General features: G+C 39.6%; 1 protein-coding gene across 1 annotated transcript in view; it reads right to left on the bottom strand.

Annotated features, from left to right (window-relative positions):
* Positions 1-800: 800 nt before the first annotated feature.
* The window catches only part of CFAP70 (cilia and flagella associated protein 70), a 131,531-nt gene continuing 109,463 nt past the window's right edge, over positions 801-22,868 (bottom strand). The window contains 6 exon segments of the mRNA XM_007940709.1: positions 801-881; positions 3,914-3,961; positions 5,704-5,805; positions 16,283-16,372; positions 18,104-18,265; positions 18,957-19,109. Of these exon segments, the coding sequence (XP_007938900.1) occupies positions 801-881; positions 3,914-3,961; positions 5,704-5,805; positions 16,283-16,372; positions 18,104-18,265; positions 18,957-19,109 (636 nt within the window).

Raw genomic sequence — 22,868 nt, 5'->3', positions numbered from 1 at the left:
TATCCTTTCCTGTTTATTAATTTTCCTCTTACTTTCTCTCTTATGCTTTCCCTCCCACCTGTACTACTCTTCCATAGAGGCAAACACACCTTTTAAAAAAGTAAGAGGAAAAACCCTTATTCCTGGTTTTGCTGTGCTGTGTTCCAGGAGGGAGGGCTGGGGTGAAGTATGGTTTGGCATCTCTAGTCCTAGAATTTGGCCTCACTTGTTAGGTGTTTCATATCCATTATATGGTAATGGACTCTTCATGGATCCTTTGTGGTCTGGATCTATGAAGGTCTTGGTGGTTAGGGGGAGTCTCCATCTTAAGCAAGGACCTCCTGGCTCAGCTCTATTCAGAGGGTCTGGCCACAATTAATGAGCTCTTTGCCTTAATTCAGTGACCCAGCATAGCTATCTTCCTGTAGACCCACATTAGAAAATGATGCCTAAGTCCTAAGTTTGAGTTAGTGAACTGGGCCAGGGACCTCAGCAGTTGACGTTCATAGTGATCCTGATAAGCTTTCATCAGAAACCTTAATAATGAATGATCCCACTACCTATTCAGTATACTTTAATTGACTCCAGAACCACACTTATGAAATTTTAATCTCTTAGATCCATTTTTAAATTGTCATACAGTTACTGTCAACCAATAACATCACCAATAGAAATAAATGAATGGGCTCTGATTATGGGAAGATTCTTTTGTTCTGCAGCTCCAGGCTTCATAAGGTGAAATTCCAGGATTTAATTTCTTTGGGAAGAAAAGGGACTCTTTAGAGTCCCATACAGAAAATCGTTCAGTTTCTGTAAAGATGCTACAAAGATGGATCTCCAAAACCAACTGTCTCCTGTACCATGTGGATCTCGGCAAGCAGAGCTTCATCTTTCAGTTTCAGCTGCATGAGAGAAGGGAGAGAAGGGCACGTGTCACATCTGTCATACTTACGTGGCTGTGGACACCACTCGTTTGTGGGGCCACAGCAAAGAACACAGTTCCTCGTGATGGAACTGGCTCTTCCTATATTCCTTATTTCATGGAAACTCTATTAAAGGATCAGACAGTGCAGGTGCTGGTTAAGAGGGATATGTTCACTTTGTAAAAATCTATCAAGTGGCATGAACACACTATTTGTGCTTTTTTTATTTTTATTTTTATTGTGATTTGGGTGAAAGTTACAGAGCAAATTCGTTTCCATACACCAGTTCACATATACTTTGTCTCACGACATTGACCACAGTCTCCTACAATGTAAAGCTCCCCTCCTACTTCCTCTCCATAGCCACCTCTTCCCTGTGTCTTTCCCTCCTGTGCACTCCTGCCCCCTGAGCTGTCTCCCTGTTGAAGGAGTGTATCTACCTAATGTAAATGTTCAACTCATATGCCTGTCATTTGTTTGGCTAGAAGCCACAGGAGTAGGTTCAATTCCAGACCTGAAGGGCAAGTAGGAGCCATAATCTCAGGGGTTCCACCAGGCTCTATCAGACCAGCAAACCTGGTCCTATTTTTTTTTTTTTTTTAATGATTTTGAGTTTTGTTCCACATTGTTCTCCCGCTCTATCCAAGATCTCCTACATAGATCCCCCTCCAAGTGGTTGACAGTGGTAGCCGGGCACCATCTAGTTCTTCTGGTCTCATAGTCATACAGTCTGAGGATCACATGGTATAACAGCCCCTTGGACTGTTTCTGTGTGTCTTTGTTTTTTTTCATTCTTCTTTGCTCTGGACAAGGAGAGACCTATCATTGCATCTAGATGCTACCTGCAAGCTTTCAAGATCCCAGTTGCTACTTGCCAAAGTAGGATGTGGAACAATGTTTGTGTGTATATGTTATGCCAATTGAGCTAGATGTCCCATGCAACCATGGTCCCAAGCCCACACAGGTCCAACCACCTGCTCCCTGGGGGTAGCTGGGTGTGGTCAAGAAGTGACTACAACCTTGTCCTTTGTCAGCTCTACCATATACCTGGACATTCTTACAGATCACACAAATACACTTATAGAAACATTGTCTGCCAACTCTACACATGTCATAGGCATACTCCGCCCCCTGCATAAAACCAAAAACAACCCAAACTCACTACCATTGAGTCGATGCTGACTCATAGTGACCCCACTTGGGTTTCCAAGGCAGTAAATCTTTACGGAAGTAGATTGCCCAGTCTTCCTTCTGCAGAGCAGCTGGTGGGTTTGAACTGGCAACCTTCCGGCTAGCAGTCAAATGTCTTAGGCACTACGCCACCAGAGCTCCCTCCCCTGCACAGCCATACCTAACTGTTCAGCCTGTCCACCCATCTATCCACCCGTATATCAACATTTGCCATCACTGACATCGCAGTACCATATATGCAAAAGGCTTCGTCTTTTTTGTCTGTACCTCCCATGCTATTTGTGCACTGTTTCTAAGGTAACTTTAAAACAGTTTATTTTAAAAAGAGTTCACATAATTACTCAATGTCGTGTAGTATCCCCATTTGATCTAGGAAAGGAATGAAAGACATAGGATTCATAGACTTATCTTAGATATGAATTTAATTTTAGAATCTAGATGTGATAGAGAATTCCAGCTGCCTAATGGTATTCACCCATTCTATCCTTGCTCACTAACACAACCTCATGGTTTTTTTTTTTTTTTTTTTTTTTTTAGAGTAACAATGCAGCCAGCTAAAAAGCCATTATTTTTCTACTTCCCTTGCAGCTGGGGGGGGCGGTTATCTTATGGCCAATGAATTGTAAGATAAAGTCCTCGAGTGAGACACCTGGGAAAGCTCTTTAAAGGGAGGTGAAATAGCCAGCATGGCTCCTTTGTTCCTTTCTCTCTTTTGTTCTTTATCCTGCCTGAAAGATGGATATGGTGGCTGGAGCTACACTGGCTGTCTTGCAACCACACAGGATGGAAACTGCATGCTATAACTGGTAGAACAGAAAGACAGAAAAAGGTTGGATCCCTGATGACACTGTGGAGATACAGTACCAGCCCTAGTCTCTTCATTAAACCAAAAACCAAACCAAACCCACTGCCAAAAAACCCTAATTTGTTTAAGCCACTGCCATTCAAGTTTCTATTACCTGCAATGCATAATTAATTGAATTGACCCCAAAATCAAACCCACTGCCATTGAGTTGATTCCAACTCACAGCAACTCTATAGGAGAGGAGAACTGCCCCATAGGGTTCTCAAGGTTATACATCTTTATGGAAACACACCACCTCATCTTTCTCTCATAGAGTGGCAGGTAGGTTCAAACCACTGACATTTTGGTTAGCAGCCAAACCCCTTAACCACTGTGCCACCAGAGCTCCTTATTGAATAGACCAGGGGTTGGCAAATGAATCTGGCCTGCCATCTACTTTTGTAAATAAAGTTCTTATTGGAACGCACCCATGTTCATTCTTTATGTATTGTCCATTTGTAGTGCAAAGGCAGAGTTTAGTGACTGCAACAGAGATGATTTGGCTCACAAAGCTTAAAATATTTTGTCTTTTCTCTTTCCAGAAAAAGTTTGCTGACCCGAGATGATTTGGCTCACAAAGCCTAAAATATTTTCTGTCTTGTCCTTTCCAGAAAAAGTTTGCTGACTCCTGCATAACACCAACCCCTCCATTTCATACATAAGGAAAATAAAGTCCAGAAATGTTAACACATAAGTTAATAGCAAAACCAGAACTACACCTTAGGTCTACTGACTCCCAGGCTAGCTGTCTTTCCATTACACCACATTCTCTCTAAAGAGATGGAAGAAAGGCCCCCATATGGTAATTAATATATGGGTTATTATTATTCCAAATCCAGCAGTCCCATGAAAATGGCAAAGACTGTAAGAAAAGCCGGTAGGAAAATATTCACATCATCAAATGTTCTAAAGTCCTTAATGAAGCCAGCACCTTCCTCCCATTTTTCCAGCCTCAGTACAGCGCAGTCTTCAATACCTTCATCGTGTACTTGTAGGCCTGCTCAGCTTCCAGTTGCCGTCCAGCCTGAGAAAAGAGCAGCAGCTGGTGATGATGGGATGTCACCAGCATTGTGATGGGGAAAGCACACAGCCTCAACCATTTCTACCTAAGGCAGAGGATTCCACGCCTTCCCAGTTAAAAACCTCTAAATTCAGAGAAGCAGCAAGAAAATGAAAAGTAATAGGGAAAAGAGGTATTTTTAAAAATCCCACCTTCTACTTCAAAAAGTTTAAAGAGAACATCGCCTCATTTTTTTTCTGAAAGTACCAGGAGTCATTTGTTCCTCTCAAGACTGAAGGCATTCTGTTAATAATGCCTAACATTTTATATAAACTCATCGCCATGGAGTTGATCCGACTCCTAGCAACCCCTCCTTAGGTTTCTGAGGTGGTATCTCTGTGCAAGTGGATTGCCCAGTCTTCCTTCCGAGGAGTGGCTGGTGGGTTTGAACCACCAGTCTTATGGTTAGCAGTCAAATGTCTTAAGGCATTACACCACCAGAGCTCCCACAACACTTTATATAGTGCTTGCTCTGGTGGCATAGTGCCTAAGGTGCTTGACTGCTAACCAGAAAGCTGGTGGTTCAAACCCACCAGCCACTCCTCAGAAGGAAGGTTGGGCAATCTACTTCCATAATGATACGCCTCGGAAACCCAAGGAGGGGTCACTAAGAGTCAGGTCCGACTCTACAGCACAGAACAACAACATATGTTTTACAAGGACCCCTGGTAGTGCAGTGGTTAAGAGTTCAGCTGCTAACGGAAAGGTTGGTAGTTTAAACCCACCAACCGTTCTGCAGGAGAAAGATGTGGTTGTTTGCTTCCGTAAAGATCCCAACCGAACCAAACCAAACTCACTGCCATCAAGTGAGATCTGACTCATAGCGACCCCCCCTTGAGTTTCCGAGGCAGTATCACTACAGAAGTAGATTGCCCAATCCTCCTTCCGAGGAGTGGCTGGTGGGTTTGAACTGCCACCCTTCTGGTTAGCAGTCAGATGCTTTAGGCTCTACACCACTAGAGCTCCCAGCCTTGGAAACCCTATGGGGCAGTTCTACCCAGTCCTACAGGATTGCTATGAATTGGATTCAACTCAATGGCAACAAGTATGTGTTTTCCTTTGTCTTACTCTTTACAGTACCTTAAGTGCTTCACATACATTAATTCTTAATCCTAGAAACAGCCCTAGAGATAATCATGGCTCCTTTGTCCTTTTTGCTCTTTTTTGTGGGGCTACATTTTATAGATGGGGAAACCAAAGCAGAGAGGATAATTTGCCCGGATTACATAGCTAATAAATAGAGGAGCCAGGTTTCTAAAACAATGCAGTCTTTAACTACATTAAAGTTAGCAGCTTTCACAAACACCCACAATACCATTCTCAATTTCCCATCTGTATAAACGATAAGCACCCTCAGCCATCGGTTCAATGGGAAGGAATGATTCAGAAAGACTGGCAGAGCCTCTGCTTTGCTGGCCCTTGACCTTGTTAACATTCTGATACAATACCACTCCCATGTTTAGAACCTCTAAACATGTATGTTTCCAGACAAACATACCTTAATATATGATTTTTAAACACATTCCAAGTAGTGGCTGCCCAGCCTTGGCCTTTCCTTTTGTCATTAGTATAAATGACCAGATCTGGAGCTCATCAAACCTTAACTGTTTTGACATTAATGGCCATCCCACTGTCTCTTGCTTGCTTGGCCCTTCCTTCACCTTTGTGCCCTGAAAGGAAATTATGAGAGGATAATAAATACTCACTTTCAGGCACACCAGAGCCAGATATGCCCATACTTCAGCATTGTAGTTGTTCAACGCGTTGGCTTCAGAGAGAGCGTCTTCAGCCTCTGTGAGCTCCTCCAGCTTGACAGAAAAGGAACACATGTGAATTGTGAGTCAAAGTATTTTTCACTCAGGCCAACTGGAGTCAGCTTAGCTGAAACCTTTATGTCCAAGTAACACTGGTATAGATCCATACCAATGTTTTTCACTTTTACAAAGTTTTAGCAATGGAATTCTTTTTTCAAACAAAATCTTATGTGATGGCCCAATATATGAACATGTTAAAAGTAGAACTGTTGTGATTAAAGTCAGGCAGGGTGACCTGGGGGCTCTGCCTGTGAGGCTCTCAACTTGTACTGCTCTCTTCCTCCCTTTCTCCAAAGCCATCCCAGCAGGACTTCTGTGAACCAGGGACCTTTAGGAGTCAGGGCTGGAAAACCACTGGAATTCACTATCATGTGAGCATCATTCAGGGATTTCCTCACAGAGGGCTGTGAAATACATTTTTAATCTTTCCCTTTACATTGTAACCTATTAAAGCACTATTTGTCTGTCAAAATACAACTGTCAAGAAAGTTTTCATTTTTTCCCTAATATCAGTTATTAAAAGCACAATCCCAAGCAATATTCAGAGACTCTAGGGTGTTCCCTCAGTGCTGGGCTACTCCCTAAAACTATGAATTTCTTTCGAAAAAATTCCCAAGAGGCCAATAAGGAAATAATAAGTTATTCTTCTCCCCAATAAAGTAGCTCTTTCTTTTTGTTTGCTTATTTGTTTTAGTAGAAGATTTCTCGGCCTAAGATAAGATGGAAAACGGCCTTTTAGCCATGTTCACACTTTGGCCCACACTTTAAACATCTCTGAAACATTGATTTGTTATTCAATCCACCTGCATTCACTGAGGATTTATTCTGTGCCATGCAGTATGCTAGATGCTGGTAATAAAATAAATAAGTAAATACAGGCCTTTCCCTCAAAGAGTTCACTGACAGGTATGTAGAAAATAAAACAAAGTTTAAGAAAAACCTACACAAGTAATTCTAATATAGCACAAATATTTCTATAATAAAAGTACATACAAAATCTAGTTTTTTTGGGGGGAGGATAAACAAAAATAGAATTGATTCTCTCTTGAGATTAAAGGATGACTTCAGAGAACAAACACTGCTAAATGGGTCTTGAAGAATAAGTAGGAATTTGGCATAAATAGACCACCAAACATAACCCAAAATGCACAAACAGCAGAAGATAAACTAGATGAATGAGACCTTCTAAAAATTAAATTTTTATATGCTTCCAAAGACTTCTCCAAAAGAGTAAAAAGAGAACCTACAGATTGGGAAAAAAATATTCAGCAATGACATATCTGACGAGGGACTTATCTCTAAAATTTATAAAAAACTACAACACCTCAACAACAACAACAAAAAAAGACAAACAATCCAATTAAAAAATGGGCAAAAGACATGAATAGACACATCACCAAAGAAGATATCCAGGCAGCAAACAAACACATGAAGAAATGTTCATGGTCATTAGCCATTAGAGAGATGCAAATCAAAACAACAATGAGATACCATCTTGCTCCAGCACTAGTAGCAAAGTTCAACAAGACAGAAAATAACAAATGCTGGCGAGGATGTAGAGAGATTGGTACTCTCATACACGGCTGGTGGGACTGTAAAATGATACTATCAGTGTGGAAAGCAGTATGGTGATTCTTTAAAAAGTTGGATTTAGAAATACCATTTGATCCAGCAATCCCATTACTAGGAATATATCCTAAAGAAGTGAGAGCCATGACAAGAACAGATATATGCCCACCCATGTTCATCGCAGTCACCCACAAGGATCCAGGTGAGGAGAGGGACCTCAGGCATGCCCAAAGCAGCAGGGCGGGAGAGCAGGAGAAGGGATTAAAAGGCCCAGGAATCCAGACAAAGGAGGAGTCAGCTGCAGGGACCCAGGTAAGGGTGGTATGAGAGGTTTCCAACAGGGAGACAAATTTGTCTGTCAGTTTGTCCTACCATGGTGCCGTGTTGATGTGAGTTTTGAGGCTGAGCCACTGGTGTTTCAAACCCAGTGGGATGCACATGGTGCACAGGTATCAGCCCAGCTTACAGACCGAGACAGACCAGGAAGAAGGAAGAGGCCGTCCACTTCTCAAAGAATTGGCCAGGGAAAACCTTATAAATAGCAAAGAAACACTGATACATTACCACGCAACTTTATGAATAGTCCTGTTAGGTTAGAAGACTCTCAAATTAGGGCTGGGAAAGAGCTACATCATCTGAGTAAACCCAGGCTTAGTCCTATGGATAAGGAAAAGCTTTCAAGACCTCCATTTGCTGATGTGGCACCATTCAAATTGAAGAGAAACAGTTGCAGACATCCATTAATCATTGGAACATGGAATGTATGAAGTATGAATTTAGGAAAATTAGAAGTTGCCAAAAATGAAATGGAATGCATAAAGATTGATATCCTCAGCATTAGTGAGCTGAAATGGACTGGTTTGGGCCATTTTGAATCAGACAGCCATATGATCTACTATGCTAGGAATGACAGTTTGAAGAGGAATGGCGTGGCATTCATCATCACAAAGGATGTTTCAAAATCTGTCCTGAAGTACAATGCTGTCAGTGATAGGAAAATATCCATACACCTACAAGAAAGACCCGTTAATTCGACTATTATTCAAATTTATGCACCAACCACCAAAGCCAAAGATGAGGACACTGAAGATTTTTAACAACTTTTGCAGTCTGAAATTGACCAAACATACAATCAGGATGTGTTAATTATCACTGGTGACTGGAATGTAGAAGTTGGAAACAAAGAAGAATCACTGGTGGTTGGAAAATTTGGCCTTGGTGACAGAAATAATGCTGGAACTCGCATGGTAGAATTTTGGAAGACCAACAACTTGTTCATTGCAAACACCTTTTTTCAACAACACAAATGGAAGCTGTACACGTGGACTTCACCAGATGGAACACAAAGGAATCAGACTGACTACATTTGTGGCAAGAGGCAGTGGAAAAGCTCAGTATCTTCAGCCAACACCAGGCCAGAAGCTGATTTTGGAACAGACCATCAACTGCTCATATGCAAGTTCATCTTGAAGTTAAAGCCAATTAAAACAAGTCCAAGAGAGCCAAAATATGATCTTGAATATATCCTTCCTGAATTTAGAGATCATCTAAAGAATAGACTTGATGCATTGAACACCAATGACCGAAAACCAGAAAAATTGTGGGAGGATATCGAGAGCATTATCCATGAAGAAAGCAAGAGATCACTAAAGAGACTCTGAAACTTGCCCTTGAGCAGAGAGTCGCTAAAGCCAATGGAAGAAATGACAAGATAAAAGAGCTGAACAGAAAATTTCAAAGAGCAGCTCAAGCAGACAAAACCAATTACTATAATGAAATGTGCAAAGACCTGGAGTTTGAAAACCAAAAGGGAAGAACACACAGCATTTCTCAAGCTGAAAGAATTGAAGAAAAAATTTAAGCCTCAAGTTGCAATATTGAGAGATTCTATGGGAAAAATATTGAATAATGCAGGAAACATCAAGAGAAGATGGCAGGAATACACAGAATCACTGTACCAAAAAGAACTGGTCGATCTTCATCCATTTCAGGAAGTGGCATATGATCTAGAACCAATGGTACTGAAGGAGGAAGTCAAAGCTGCAATGAAAGAATTGGCAAAGAACAAGGCTCCAGGAATTGACGGAATACCCATTGAGATATTTCAACAAACAGATACCCCATTGGAGGCACTCACTCGGTTTTGCCAAGAGATTTGGAAGACAGCTACCTGGCCAACTGACTGGAAAAGATCCATATTTGTACCCATTCCAAAGAAAGGTGATCCCATAGACTGTGGAAATTATAGAACAATATCTATCATTAATATCGCACGCAAGTAATATCTTCTGTAGATAATTCAAAAACAGTTGCAGCAGTCTATTGACAGGGAACTTCCAGAGGTGCAAGCTGGATTCAGAAGAGGATGTGGAACAAAGGATATCATAGCTGTTGTCAGATGGATCTTAGCTCAAGGCAAAGAATACCAGAAAGATGTTTACTTGTGTTTTATTGACTATGTAAAGGCATTTGATTGTGTGGATCATGACAAATTATGGATAACATTGAGAAGAATGGGAATTCCCAAACACTTGATTGTACTCATGAGGAACCTGTACCTTGACCAGGAGGCTGTCATTCGAACGGAACAAGGGGACACTACATGGTTTAAAATCAGGAAGGAAGTGTGTGAGGGTTGTATCCCTTCCCTATACTTATTCAATCTATATGCTGAGGAAACAATCCAAGAAGCTGGACTATATGAAGAAAAACGTGGCATCAAGACTGGAGGAAGAATCATTAACAACCTGAGATACGCAGACGATACAACTTTTCTTGACAAAAGAGAAGATGGCAGGAATACACAGAATCACTGAGGATGACTTGAGGCACTTACTGATGAAGGTTGAAGAATACAGTATGCAGTATGGATTACATCTCAATATAAAGAAAACAAAAATCCTCACAACTGGACCAATGAGCAGCATCACAATAAATGGAGAGAAGACTGAAGCGATCAATTGTGGGAGAACAGAAGGGCAGTGTTTGCACAGAGAGACAGCTGGTGGGGGGTGGAAGTGCAATGGAGGGAAGGACACAGGGAAAAGGTAACTACAGGGAGGAGGTAGGAAGAGAGCTGTTACATTGTGGGGAATTGCAGGCAATGTTATGAGACCAAATGTGTATGAAGTGCTGTATAGAAAATGAATTTGCTCTGTACACTTTCACCCAAATCCCAATTAAAAGAAAAAAAAAAAAAAAAAGACAAACTAGACCAATGTTTGCCTGAACAAGATCTCTGTTCATATATATATATATTTTTTATTGGAAGAAAGAAACCATTAGTTCTTAAGTGCAAATGCCATGTAAACTGTTCTATATTTATTGTTTCATTTATCTGCCACAGCAAATCTATGAGGTTGGCTACATTTTCCCTGAATTTATAGCAAAAAAAGAAGAAAAAAGAACTAAGGCTCAGAAAGATTAAATAAATTAAGCAAGGTAATAGTAAATAATACCAAACTTTCATTTGAACTAAACTTTCATTGAACTAAAATACAAAGATGTATTTTACTCTCAGAATTAAACATGAGAAATTTTCAGCAGTAAAAGTTAGCTTTGTTAAAAGTAAAATGTGTTTTTCTGTTCTAGTGATCAACTATCAGCGTACTATGCTTTAAATTAAAAGTTTCAAATAAGTAGGAGTTTGTTAGCTGTACAAGGTGAAAAGAGGCACTCTAGCTAGAAGGATTATCACATACAAAGTGTGATGGTTAAGTTTGTGTGTCAACTTGGCTAGGCCTGGCTGAGTGGCTGGGCAGCTGGATGTAGTATTCCCCATGATGAGACTAGTAATCAACTCCATGGCAGACTCCACTGGGAGCAGCTGAGTAGCTGCTGTTGGGTATGTGGTTTGCTTCCTGTATATAACAGCTTTGGAAATGGTCTCTAGCTTATGGCACGCTTGGACCCTGCATGTAGCCATGTTGCTGTTCAGCAGCCTGCCATGTTCTGCCGACCTTGGACTTACAATGGACTTGAATTAATGGCCTGCTCTGTGGTTTGGTAACATCGGGACTGTGCCATTTTATTTGTCGATCTTGGGCTTGTTACCCTCAGCAGCCAGTAGCTGCCTAAGTGAAGAGAATTCTCTAGCTTCAGTGAGCTGGAAGCAAGAGGCAGAGCTGAAGCCCAAGGTTGAGGAGCTTTCACCCAGCCCCCAGAGCCTGGCACTTTGAACTCAGACTTCTAGCCTCCTGAACTGTAAGTATTATTCTTAAACTCCTGTTTGTTAAAGCTATCCCATTTGGTAGATATTCCTGTCAGAGCAGCACTGGGTAACCAGAATACAAAGACATGGAGATACAAAAGAACATGGCATTCTGAGAAATCTCTGAAGTATGCCTGAAGAAGAGAGAGAGAATGTGTGTGTGTGTGTGTGTGTGTATTAGTTAGTTGAGGGAAAATAAAGGAAGTGATAAACTTGGAGAGTTAAGCAGAAATCAGACCATATATACTGGACTACATATTAAAAATTTGGGGTTTTATTTCTGAAAGATGGCGTAGACTTTGAAGGGTTTTAAATAGGGGAGTAATGTCATATTTGACCACTTTAAAGACTACTTTGATGATAATGGAGGACTTGAACTGAGAGAAGATGAGAGACCATTGAGACCATTTAGGAGGTGGTAAAGAAGGGATGAGGATTGACTAAGAGCAATAAAAGTATAGATAGAGAAGAGCCAATAGATTCAAGAGACATTTAGGAGATAAAATCAGTAGGACATTTGATGACCATTTAAAAGTAGTGGGAGAAGTAGACTAGGATGGCCTTTTGGTTCTGGCTTATTGACTGAGTTCATCCCAATTCCATTCACTGCGACAGGCAGTACAGAAGATGGTATAGGTTAGGGAATGTGAGATTGCTTCAGGGGTAAATTGGGTTATATTCTGGATATCTGCATTTTGGAGCATCTGGGGAACCACCAAATGGAGCTGTCCATTAGGCTTTTTGATATGAGGGCCAGGGCTCAAAAGTGTTATGAGCTAAAGATTTAGGATTCATTAGGGAATAGGTAGTAGTTAAAAAAAACTTGGGGTGGATGATACTTCATATGGAAAACAAGTAAGGTGAAAAGAGAAGAGGGCTAACTACATAACCTAGAGGACCCACTATAATGCTGGGTAAAAGACAAGGAGCCACATAAAGACTGAGACAGAGACTCCGGAGAGGAATGTGCACAACAGGAAGGATGTGAACACAGTGTCGTGGATGGGAAAAGAGGCCTGAAGACAGTCAGTAGGATAAATGCCACAGAGGCCATCTAAGTGTCCACTGTATTTGGCAATCATGATGTCAGGGGGCTTTTGTTAGAGAAGTTTCAGCAAAGTGGTGGGGGTATATGCCTAATTACCATGAAATGAAGGATAAATGGGATCAAGTCAAGAAATACATATATGCCATGATTTTAACCATCTTAGTGATAAAAATGTAAATTAAGATACCTATCAACTTGGCAATTGATATGCCATTGTTGATGAGATGATAGTAAAATGAACTCTCACATTCTGGCAGAGTATAAATTCATATATAGACTTTCTAAAAGCACTCAATTGACACTATGATTTCAAGATCTTAAAAATATTCCTACATTCTTTTAGGAGTGTGTCCAAAGGAAATAACCAGAGTTAAGCACAAAAGATTTATGTATAATAATACTTATCTCAGCTTTATTTATAATAGTATAATTGTGATAACTAACATCAGAATAAACAATTGGTTAGATAAATTATGGTATATTCACACAAAGGTATAGTATGACAAAAAACACTGATGTGGGCAAAATTATTTGGACATCTTAATGGTAGGGCTTAACTGAAGTTTTTAAATTTTTGGCTCTAGCTTGATGAAAAAAAATCTTTATATCAAACCAAATAGAATGATGACTTATGCTGAGTGTGTATTCTTGGACTTTTGACAGTCTTACCAGGTTTCTAACAACTACTGATGTTTTTTATTCTTTCTGGGAATGTGGAGTAGGGGGGCACTTATGGTTTATGTATTAAAAAAAACAAAAAAAAACCACTCACTGCTGTTGAGTCAGATCCAACTCATAGTGACCCTTCCTTGGGTTTCCAAGATGGTATTACTATGAAAGTAGATTGCCCAACCTTCCTTTCAAGGAATGGCAGGTGGGTTTGAACCACCAGCCTTCTGGGTTGAGCTGAGACAGTCCCTGTGCCCCAGTGTAATTATTAACAGCACCCTTTTCATCCTCAGAAGAGTTCTGGTTTGGACAATAAATTACATGGTCATTCTACTTAAGCATCCAAACAATAGAGCATCAAACCAAACAAAAACCATACTTAATGCCATCAAGTCATTATCAACTCATAGTGACTCCTTTTGAGTTTCCGATGCAGTAAATCTTTACTGAAGTAGATTGCCAAGTCTTCCTTCTATGGAGTGGCTAGTGGTTTGAACCGCCAGCCTTCTGGTTAGCAGTCAAATGGCTTAGGCACTATATCACCAGAGCTCCTTAAAAGAACATCTGGAAGCCATTAAAACTCATATTTTAATGGCATACTGTACAACACTAAAGAATAGTGTAGAATCTGCAAAACACCACATAACGTGGATGGACTTGGAGGACAGTATGCTGAGTGAAATAAGTCAATCACAGGACAAATATTGTATTAGTTTACTATTATAAAAAGTCAAGGAAAGGTTTGTATATGGAAAGAAACTCTCTTCGTTGGTTACCAGGGATGGTAGGAGAGGAGAGGGAACACTGCTAGACAGGTAGAGACAAGTATTTATTTGGGTAAAGGGAAAGGCAATATACCAAAAGCAAGTAACCAACACAATAACACTAAGGAAAGGGAAGACACAGAGACGTGCACAAGAGAGGTGCACAGACAACAAAGATAAACCCTTTTATGTAGACAATACTGCATTATCAGTGATAACAAACATTAATCTACAGGTAAATAGATGGGTAGACAGGCTGAATAATCAGGTATGTCTAGGCAAAAGAGAATATACTCATGACCATCTATATGAGGTTGGCAGACAATATTTTGGCATACATATTTGTATGTGCTGTAAGAATGTTCATATAACTAGAACTAACAGGAGGCAAAGTTATGATAACTTCTTAGACACAGTCAACCATCCTGATGGATGGAGCAAGTTGTTGGATCTGTGGGCTTAGGTTACTATGATTGCAGGGGACATCAATTCAAGTGGCATAACATACTACACAGAAACATTGTTCAACATCCTACTTTGGTGAGTAGTGACTGGGGTCTTAAAAGCTTGTAAGCAACCATCTAGATGTAACAATGGGTCTCTCCTCATCCAGAGGAAAGAAAAATGAAGAAAACCAAAGATGCATGGAAACAATTAGTCCAGGGGACTAGTGGATCATGTGAACTCAGCCTATATGGTGATGAAGAAGAAACAGAAAAACTAGATGATGCCCGGCTACTACTGTCAACCACTCAGAAAGGGATCAGTACAGGAGCTCCTGGATAGAGTGGGAGAACAATGTGGAATAAAACTCAAAATTGTAAAAAAAAAAAAAGACCAAGTTTACTAGCCTGATAGAGCCTGGTGAGACCCCTGAGACTATGGCCCCTAGTTACCCTTCAGATCTGGAGTCCAACTCACTCCCATGACTTTCAGCCAAATAACAGACAGGCATTTAGAGTGAACATTACATCAAGTGGATATACTCCTTAGAATGATCAATCATAAGAAAACAGAGGGGGCAGTATTTGCACAGGGAGATAGCTCAGGGGGCAGGAATGCATGGGAAAGAAGGGCACAAGAAAGAGGTAACTACAAGGAAGAAGTGGGAAGAGAGCTGTTACACTGTGAGGATGTAACCAATGTTATAAAACAAAATGTGTATGAACTGCTGTATAGAAAATGAATTTGCTCTGTGACCTTTCACCCAAGTCACAATAAAAATTAAAAGAAAAAAAACCCCTCATGTTTAGAATATCTGTGGTAAGATATCAATGCTATATTGTTAAGGAGAAAAAATATTTAAAAGACTGTATTATTTATGATTTTATACATTAAAACGGTATGCTTAAAAATATTGGAGGAAAATGCAGTCAAATGTTAGCAGTGGTTATCACTGAATGGTGGAATTAAGGATACATTTATGTTCTCTTCAAATTCTTTCATATCTATCAAAATTTCTATAATGAATATGTATTACTGTTATGATTAAAAAAAAAGCAGTAAGGAAGAAAGGACAAAGAATTCAGACAACTCTTTTGTTAAGCATAGGAAGGTTGTGGTGGTAGTCATGGTAGTTCTGTAACATGGGGAAAAATGATAGAGAAAGAGCTGGTTGAGAGGGCAAGGTTAAAAACATAAATCGGGGAAAAAGGAAAAATATGGAAGTAAGGTACTAGGAGAAAAGAAGAGGGTTGGTATCAAAAATACACATGAAGAAACTAAACAAGGCAGCAGAATGCACGACTCATTGCAAAACTGGAGGAAAGGAGGGAAGGTGAGTAGAGAGTATTTAGGTGTGATAGGACCTACCAAAAGATACAGCAGTTCTTCTTGAACACAGAACACAGTGCTAAGTAAATAATCATTAAATTCCTTTCATTTAATTAATTAGATTCTTCATCTTCCATATCACTTTTTTTTCTTGCAAATATCATCATAAATTAGCTTTTGTACCAAATAACATGAACTTTATTTATTCTTATACAGCTTCCTGGTTTAGGATTTTGTGGGATTTTTTTTAGGATATTTTATTTTTCTAATTCAGATTGGCCTTCAGTTTACTGAACAACTTTGAAGAGTAACTTTTCATTAGAGAAGTCTGCCCTGACAACCATTCCAGTGTCATCACAAACTCTTGGAGTGCCTGGAAGACGAGGAATCAAAGTCATCTATATGCACAGGCCTAGTCTCAAGCCTTCAACCTCTTACCCGATAGCAGGAGATTCCCAGTCCTAACCAGGTAAGACATGAAGGTGATCTCTTGCAAGCTTGCAGGTAGGTTCTCTTTGCCTTCTCATACTATAGAAAGAAAGCACGACTAAGTATTATTCTTCTGGAGGTTGGTTATCTGAATTCTACCTAAACCCTATGGATTACACCTTTTCCCTTAAAAGTGAGTGACATCATGTAGTGGGATACCCGCATGATAGAAACACAGTACCCCTGGACTAATGAATGTGGGAAAATAAGAGGTATACTCAACATTCAGAATGTCTTCTCTCCTGTAAAAGGACTTAGGAGCTCTCAGTACAGGAGACATAAAAACTAAAAACAACAACTACTTCAAAGGAAGTAGGTCTCAAAGGACTAATCAAAAGACTACCCTCAAAGGACCACTTCTTGCCTTGAATCACTGGATCTTAAATGAGACTCAGCAAGTAGCCTAAGAACTGCTTGCCCACTGACCATGTAAGTCAGCAGCTCTGAACATGCAGCTTGCCATGATATGAGAAAGAAAACTTCCTTATTTAATAGTGATTTCTCTTTTTTTTTTCAGTTGAATTAAGTTCTTTTAATAGATTGCATATATAGATGTTTAGCCACAATCTTTGATCAACTCTTTAAGAGTAGAACTTTATATCCAATTTTAATGCTTCAAATAAGATAGCCTTTCTTATTTGTTACAGTAAGGTCATGTATCTAAATTCCCACTTGTACACTCTGAGAGCTTTAAGGAAAAACATAGGACATGAAGGGAGCTGCCATTTTTTTAGCAGCAATAAAATATCATTAACCCCTTTGTACATACCAAATTCAAGTCACTATCTGAAGTGAGTGTACCACAAAGTCACCAGGTACAAAATTGCTAGTTTATTTTTAAATTAATAACTTGAAATTACCCCTGCCTCCCACCCCATTACATCCTTTCTTTTTATAAAATACAAACATTTTGCTCTTTTAAACACAGGCTAGCAGGCTTGTTTCAATATGAAAGTGCTAATTCATTTATAGATTTTTTTTAAAATCAGTTATGTAGCACTACAATAAATGTCCAATAATCTACATAGGAACAATCTTTGATGAATGAAAATGATGAAAACTGAGTAAGGCTACCAAATTACCTTATCTTACATATAAAGAATAGATACCCAGTGCTGAGGAGGAGACCAAAATCAGACAAATACTCATAGGTATAAAAATTACATCTACCTTTGAGCTTATACTGTAAATGAGACATTTTAAATAGTCCTGTAGCCCATGCCTGTATTTTCCTCAGAAAAAGAAAAGCTGCCTTCATGAATCCCCTCTTGTTCACAGATTTCCACAGTGTCATTTGAAGCTTCAGAGCCAAGATCTTATTGATTTCTCTTAAGCCTCGTGTTAAGGAAGAAATTTGGAAAAGTCCCTTTGAAGTCCATGAAACGTACTGGAATGTTTCTGTAACTGATGCTGTTGCTGTTAGCTGCTGTCCAGTCAATTCGAACTCATGGTGACCCCATGTGCGCAGAGTAGAACTGTGCTCCATGGGGTTTTCAAGGCTATGACCTACTGAATTCTTAATATCTCTCTTTAGCAGCATGATGGTTAAACCCACAGACTCTTGTAGTAGACTGTCTGGGTTTGAATCCTGGTCCTACTAATTAGTAGTTATCTGATGGTGGGCTAGTTATTTTGCCTCTGGATGTAAAAGTGTCATTATCATATTGCTAGTTTTAGCCCACACAGGTGGATGTTAATGCTTGTCCTGTAATGAGCAAGTCCCAGACCATGGCCTGATTTACTTGTCATTACCTATTTTCCATTCCTCACCTCTTTCTCTTCCAGATAGATGAGACCCAGTCGCAGGAAGATGAAATGCATCTCAGAAGCATCTGCGACAAAACTAATGGTTCGCTCATAGCACGCTTTGGCCTCAGCATGATTTCCACTCAGAAAATAAAGATGGCCCTTCACGCCCCAGAAGTTAGGGTTCTGAGAAAGTGAAGAACAAGCAGTATGGGATAAGATGATGTTAAAAATACTTTAATGATAAAATGGTAATTAAAAAAATACTTTAATGATTTTTATATAACATTTAAATTTAGATTAAGTCTACCTTAATCTAACAGTTTAATCTAGTACTTTTTCTACTAGTACTAATTTGGAATTCAATTATACTGGGAGATATTTTTCTAGGTTTTTTCTATCATTTCTTTCTTGAATTCTTCAAAGTCATTTATTCTTTGGTAAGAAAAACATTCAAACATAGCTATGATAGTATTTGCAATGGGAAAACAGAAGTCCAGAAAACTTGAAATACATAAAATAATAGTGGTGTAGTGCCTAAGGCACTTGACTGCTAACCAGAAGGCTGGTGGTTCAAACCCACCAGCCCTCCTCGGAAGGAAGACTGGGCAATCTATTTCCGCAGTGATACCACCTCAGAAACCCTGGGAGGGGTCGCTATGAGTCGGATACAACTCAACAGCAGTGAGGTTTTTTTTTTTTTTTCCCTTTTGCAAAACTCATGATTGCTTGAGAAAAACAAACAGAAGAAGTAGATAGATGAGTTCACTGACAGCTGATGACCCCAACCTCTGGTCACCAGAAATCTACCTTTAATAAAGCTTTAATAAAGTTCACACTGTCTTCAAAATTTAGAAGTCCCAGCAAAAGATATTACCAGGTAGTCCATCTGGGCTGCTTGTTGAAGGTATTCCTCTGCCTTGGCAAAGTCCTTCTTGAGAAGGTGTGTTTGGGCCAGCACCAAGTAATACTCACAACTGGGGCCTCCTTGAGGGCATAACAGCTCATGTGCAAGCACTCTGTGCACATACTACAAGGAAAAATCAGATGATAAGAAACATGTTTAAAATTCTGTCTCTGATAATAAATATTAAGGACCATATAAGAGAATGAAATTATTATTATCAACCACAAAAGGTTAGAGTGAATTACAAACTTTCAGCACATCATGGCTCTACTATAGTCATCAAATATAGACATTTCCAAGTGAATAACCTGCAGCAGAACACAATTCTGGTCTTGATGGTCATTATACCAGATGAGTGTTAGGCTGTAATCCATTATACAGCAAATGCAGGCACTTCATCAACCACCCCATTTACAAACAAGATAACATTTTTAGGCAGCTGTAGTGGTAAGGCAACTTACAGTAAGGCAAAACCCACCTTTCTAAAATTCTAGATTGAGGATCTTGAAAACTCTTATGTCTATTTCTGATATACCCTCAAACATTCATTTCCATCAGTTTGTAGTATTGGGCTATTCTTAGTATTCTACACTGTATAGTATTCGACACTATATAATATTATACACTGTATTAGTATTCCACATTAGGAATACACTTTCTAGGAAGGAAGTGAACCAGCACGGCAGGTTTGGAGCGGCTGAGGGAGACCAAGAAGGAAGCTAGCTGGCATGGAGGGTTTGGAGCAGCTGAGGGAGACCACGAAGGAAGCAAGTTGGCGTGGTGGGTTTGGAATGACTGAGGGAGACCAGGAAGTGAGCAGAGTGGTTTGGAACAACTAAGGGGGATGAACTTGTCTGTCAGTTTGTCGTATTGTGGTAACTTGAGTGTTGCTGTGAGGCTGGAGGCTACGCCACTGGTGTTCCAAATGCTAGCAGGGTAATCTACCCATGGTGGGCAGGTTTCAGAGGAGCTTCCAGACTAAGACAGACTCAGAAAAAGAAAGAGGCCATGCACTTCTCAAAGAATTGGGCAGTGAAAACCTTATGAATAGCAGTGAAACACTGTTTCATATATTACTGGAAAACTTTATAAATAGCCCTAAGACATTGTATGATATAGAGCCAGAAGATGAGCCCCTCAGGTCGGGAGGCACTCAACATACAACTAGGGAAGAGCTGCCTCCTCAGAGTAGGGCCAACCTTAATGATGTGGATAGAGTAAAGAATTCAGGACCTCTATTTGCTGATGTGGCATGTCTCAAGATGAGAAGAAACAGCTGCAAATATCCATTAATAATTGGAACACGGAATGTACAAAGTATGAATCTAGGAAAATCAGGACTTTTCAAAATTGAAATGGAACACATAAAGATTGATACCCTAGCCATCAGTGAGCTGAAATGGACTGATCTGGGCCATTTTCAATCAGACAATCATATGATCTATTATGCTGGGAATGTCAAATTGAAGAGGAATGGTGTGGCATTCATCATCACAAAGAAGACTCCAAGATCTATCCTGAAGTACAATGCTGCCAGTGATAGGATAATATCCACACACTTACAAGGAAGACCAGTTACTACTACTGTTATTCAAATTTACAAACCAACTACCAAAGCCAAAGATGAGGAAATTGAAGATTTCTACCAACTCTTCAGCCTGAAATTGACCAACATGCAATCAAGATGTGTTGACTACCACTGGTGATTGGAATGCAAAAGTTGGAAACAAGGAAGAATCACTGGTAGTTGGAAAATATGGCTTTGGAGATTGCATGATAGAATTTTGCAAGACCAACGACTTACTCATTGCAAACACCTTTTTCAACAACACAAATGGCAACTATACACATGGACTTTGCCAGATGGAGTATACAGGAATCAGACTGACTACATCTCATGGACTTTGCTAGATGGAGTATACAGAAATCAGACTGACTACATCTGTGGAAAGAGGCAATGGAGAAGCTCAATATCTTCAGCCAAAACAAGTCCAGGAGCTGATTGTGGAAGAGACCATCAACTGCTCATATTCAAGTTCACGTTGCAGCTGAAGGCAATTAAGAGAAGTCCATGAGAGCCAAAATATGACCTTGATTATATCCCTCCTGAATTTAGAGACCATCTAAAGAACAGATCTGATACAATGAACATCAATGACCAAAAAACAGAGGAATTGTGGGATGACATCAAGAACATCCATGAAGAAAACAAAAGGCCATTAAAAAGACAGAAAAGGAAGAAAAGACCAAAATGAATGTCAGAAGAGACTCTGAAACTTGCTCTTGAATGGAACTAATTAAAGCAAATGGAAGAAATAATAAGGTAAAAGAGCTGAACAGAAGATTTCAAAGAGTAGCGTGAGAAGACAAAGTCAATTATTAAAATGAAATGTGCAAAGACCTGGAGTTACAAAACCAAAAGGGAAGAACACGCTCAGCATTTCTCAAGCTAAAAGAACTGAAGAAAAAATTCATGCCTCGAGTTGCAATATTGAAAGATTCTATGGGCAAAACATTGGATGATGCAGAAAACATCAAAAGAATATGGAAGGAATAGACAGAGTCACTGTATCAAAAAGAATTGGTCAGTGTTCATACATTTCAGGAGGTGGCATATGATCAAGAACCAGTGGTATTGAAAAAAGAAGTTGAAGCTACACTAAAGGAACTGGCAAAGAATAAGTCTCCAGGAATTGACAGAATATCTAGTGAGATGTTTCAACAAATAGATGCCATGCTGGTGGCACTCACTCAGCTATGCCAAGAGATTTGGAAGACAGCTACCTGGTAAACTGATTGGAAGAGATCCATATTTGTACCCATTCCAAAGAAAGGTGATTCCACAGAATGTGGAAATTATTGAATAGTATCATTAATATCACATGCAAGTGAAATCTTACTGAAGATAATTTAAAAATGGCTGCAGCAGTATATTGCCAGAGAACTTCCAGAAATGCAAGCTGGATTCAGAAGAGGATGTGGAACAAGGCATATCATTGTGATGTAAGATGGATCTTGGCTGAAATAAAAGAATACCAGAAAGATATTTACTTGTGTTTTATTGACCATGCAAAGGCATTTGATTATGTGGATCATAACAAATTATGGATAACACTGAGAAGAATGGGAATTCCAGAACATTTAATTATACTCATGAGAACCTGTACATAGACCAGAAGGCTATCATTTGAACAGAACAATGGCTTAAATTCAGGAAGGGAGTACATCAGTGTTGTATCCTTTCACCATACTTATTCAATCTGTTTGTTGAGCAAATAATCTGAGAAGCTGGATTATATGAAAATTACAAGGCATAAAGATTGGAGGAAGGTTCAGTAACAACTGGAGATATGCAGATGACACAACTCTGCTCACTGAAAGTGAAGATGACTTGAAGCACTTACTGATGAAGATTGAAGACTACAGTCTGAAGTAAGGATTATATCTCAATGTAAAGAAAACAAAAATCCTCACAACTGGTCCAATAAGCAGCATCACAATAAATGGAGAAAAGACTGAAGTTGCCAAAGAGTTCATATTACTTGGTTCTACAATCAACACCAATGGAAGTAGCAGTCAAGACATCAGATGGTGTATTGCATTGGGCAAATCTGCTGCAAAAGACCTCTTTCAAGTGATGAAGAGCAAAGATGTCTCCTGGAAGACTAAGGTGCACCTAACCCAAGCCACAGTATTTTCAATTGCCTCATATGCATGTGAAAGCTGGACAATGAATAAGGAAGACTGAAGAAGAGTTGATGCTTTTGAGTTGCGGTGTTGGCGAAGACTATTGAAAGTACCAAGGACTGCTAAAAGAACTAACAAATCTATCCTAGAAGAAGTGCAGCTGGAATGCTCCTTGGAAGTGAGAATGGCCAGACT

The sequence above is a fragment of the Orycteropus afer genome, unplaced genomic scaffold, assembly GCF_000298275.1.
Source record: "Orycteropus afer afer isolate SDZICR_OR568_19922 unplaced genomic scaffold, OryAfe1.0 scaffold00070, whole genome shotgun sequence".
NCBI lineage: Eukaryota > Metazoa > Chordata > Mammalia > Tubulidentata > Orycteropodidae > Orycteropus > Orycteropus afer.
The sequence above is the reverse complement of the archived record's forward strand: the minus strand, read 5'-3'. Positions and strand labels throughout refer to the sequence as shown.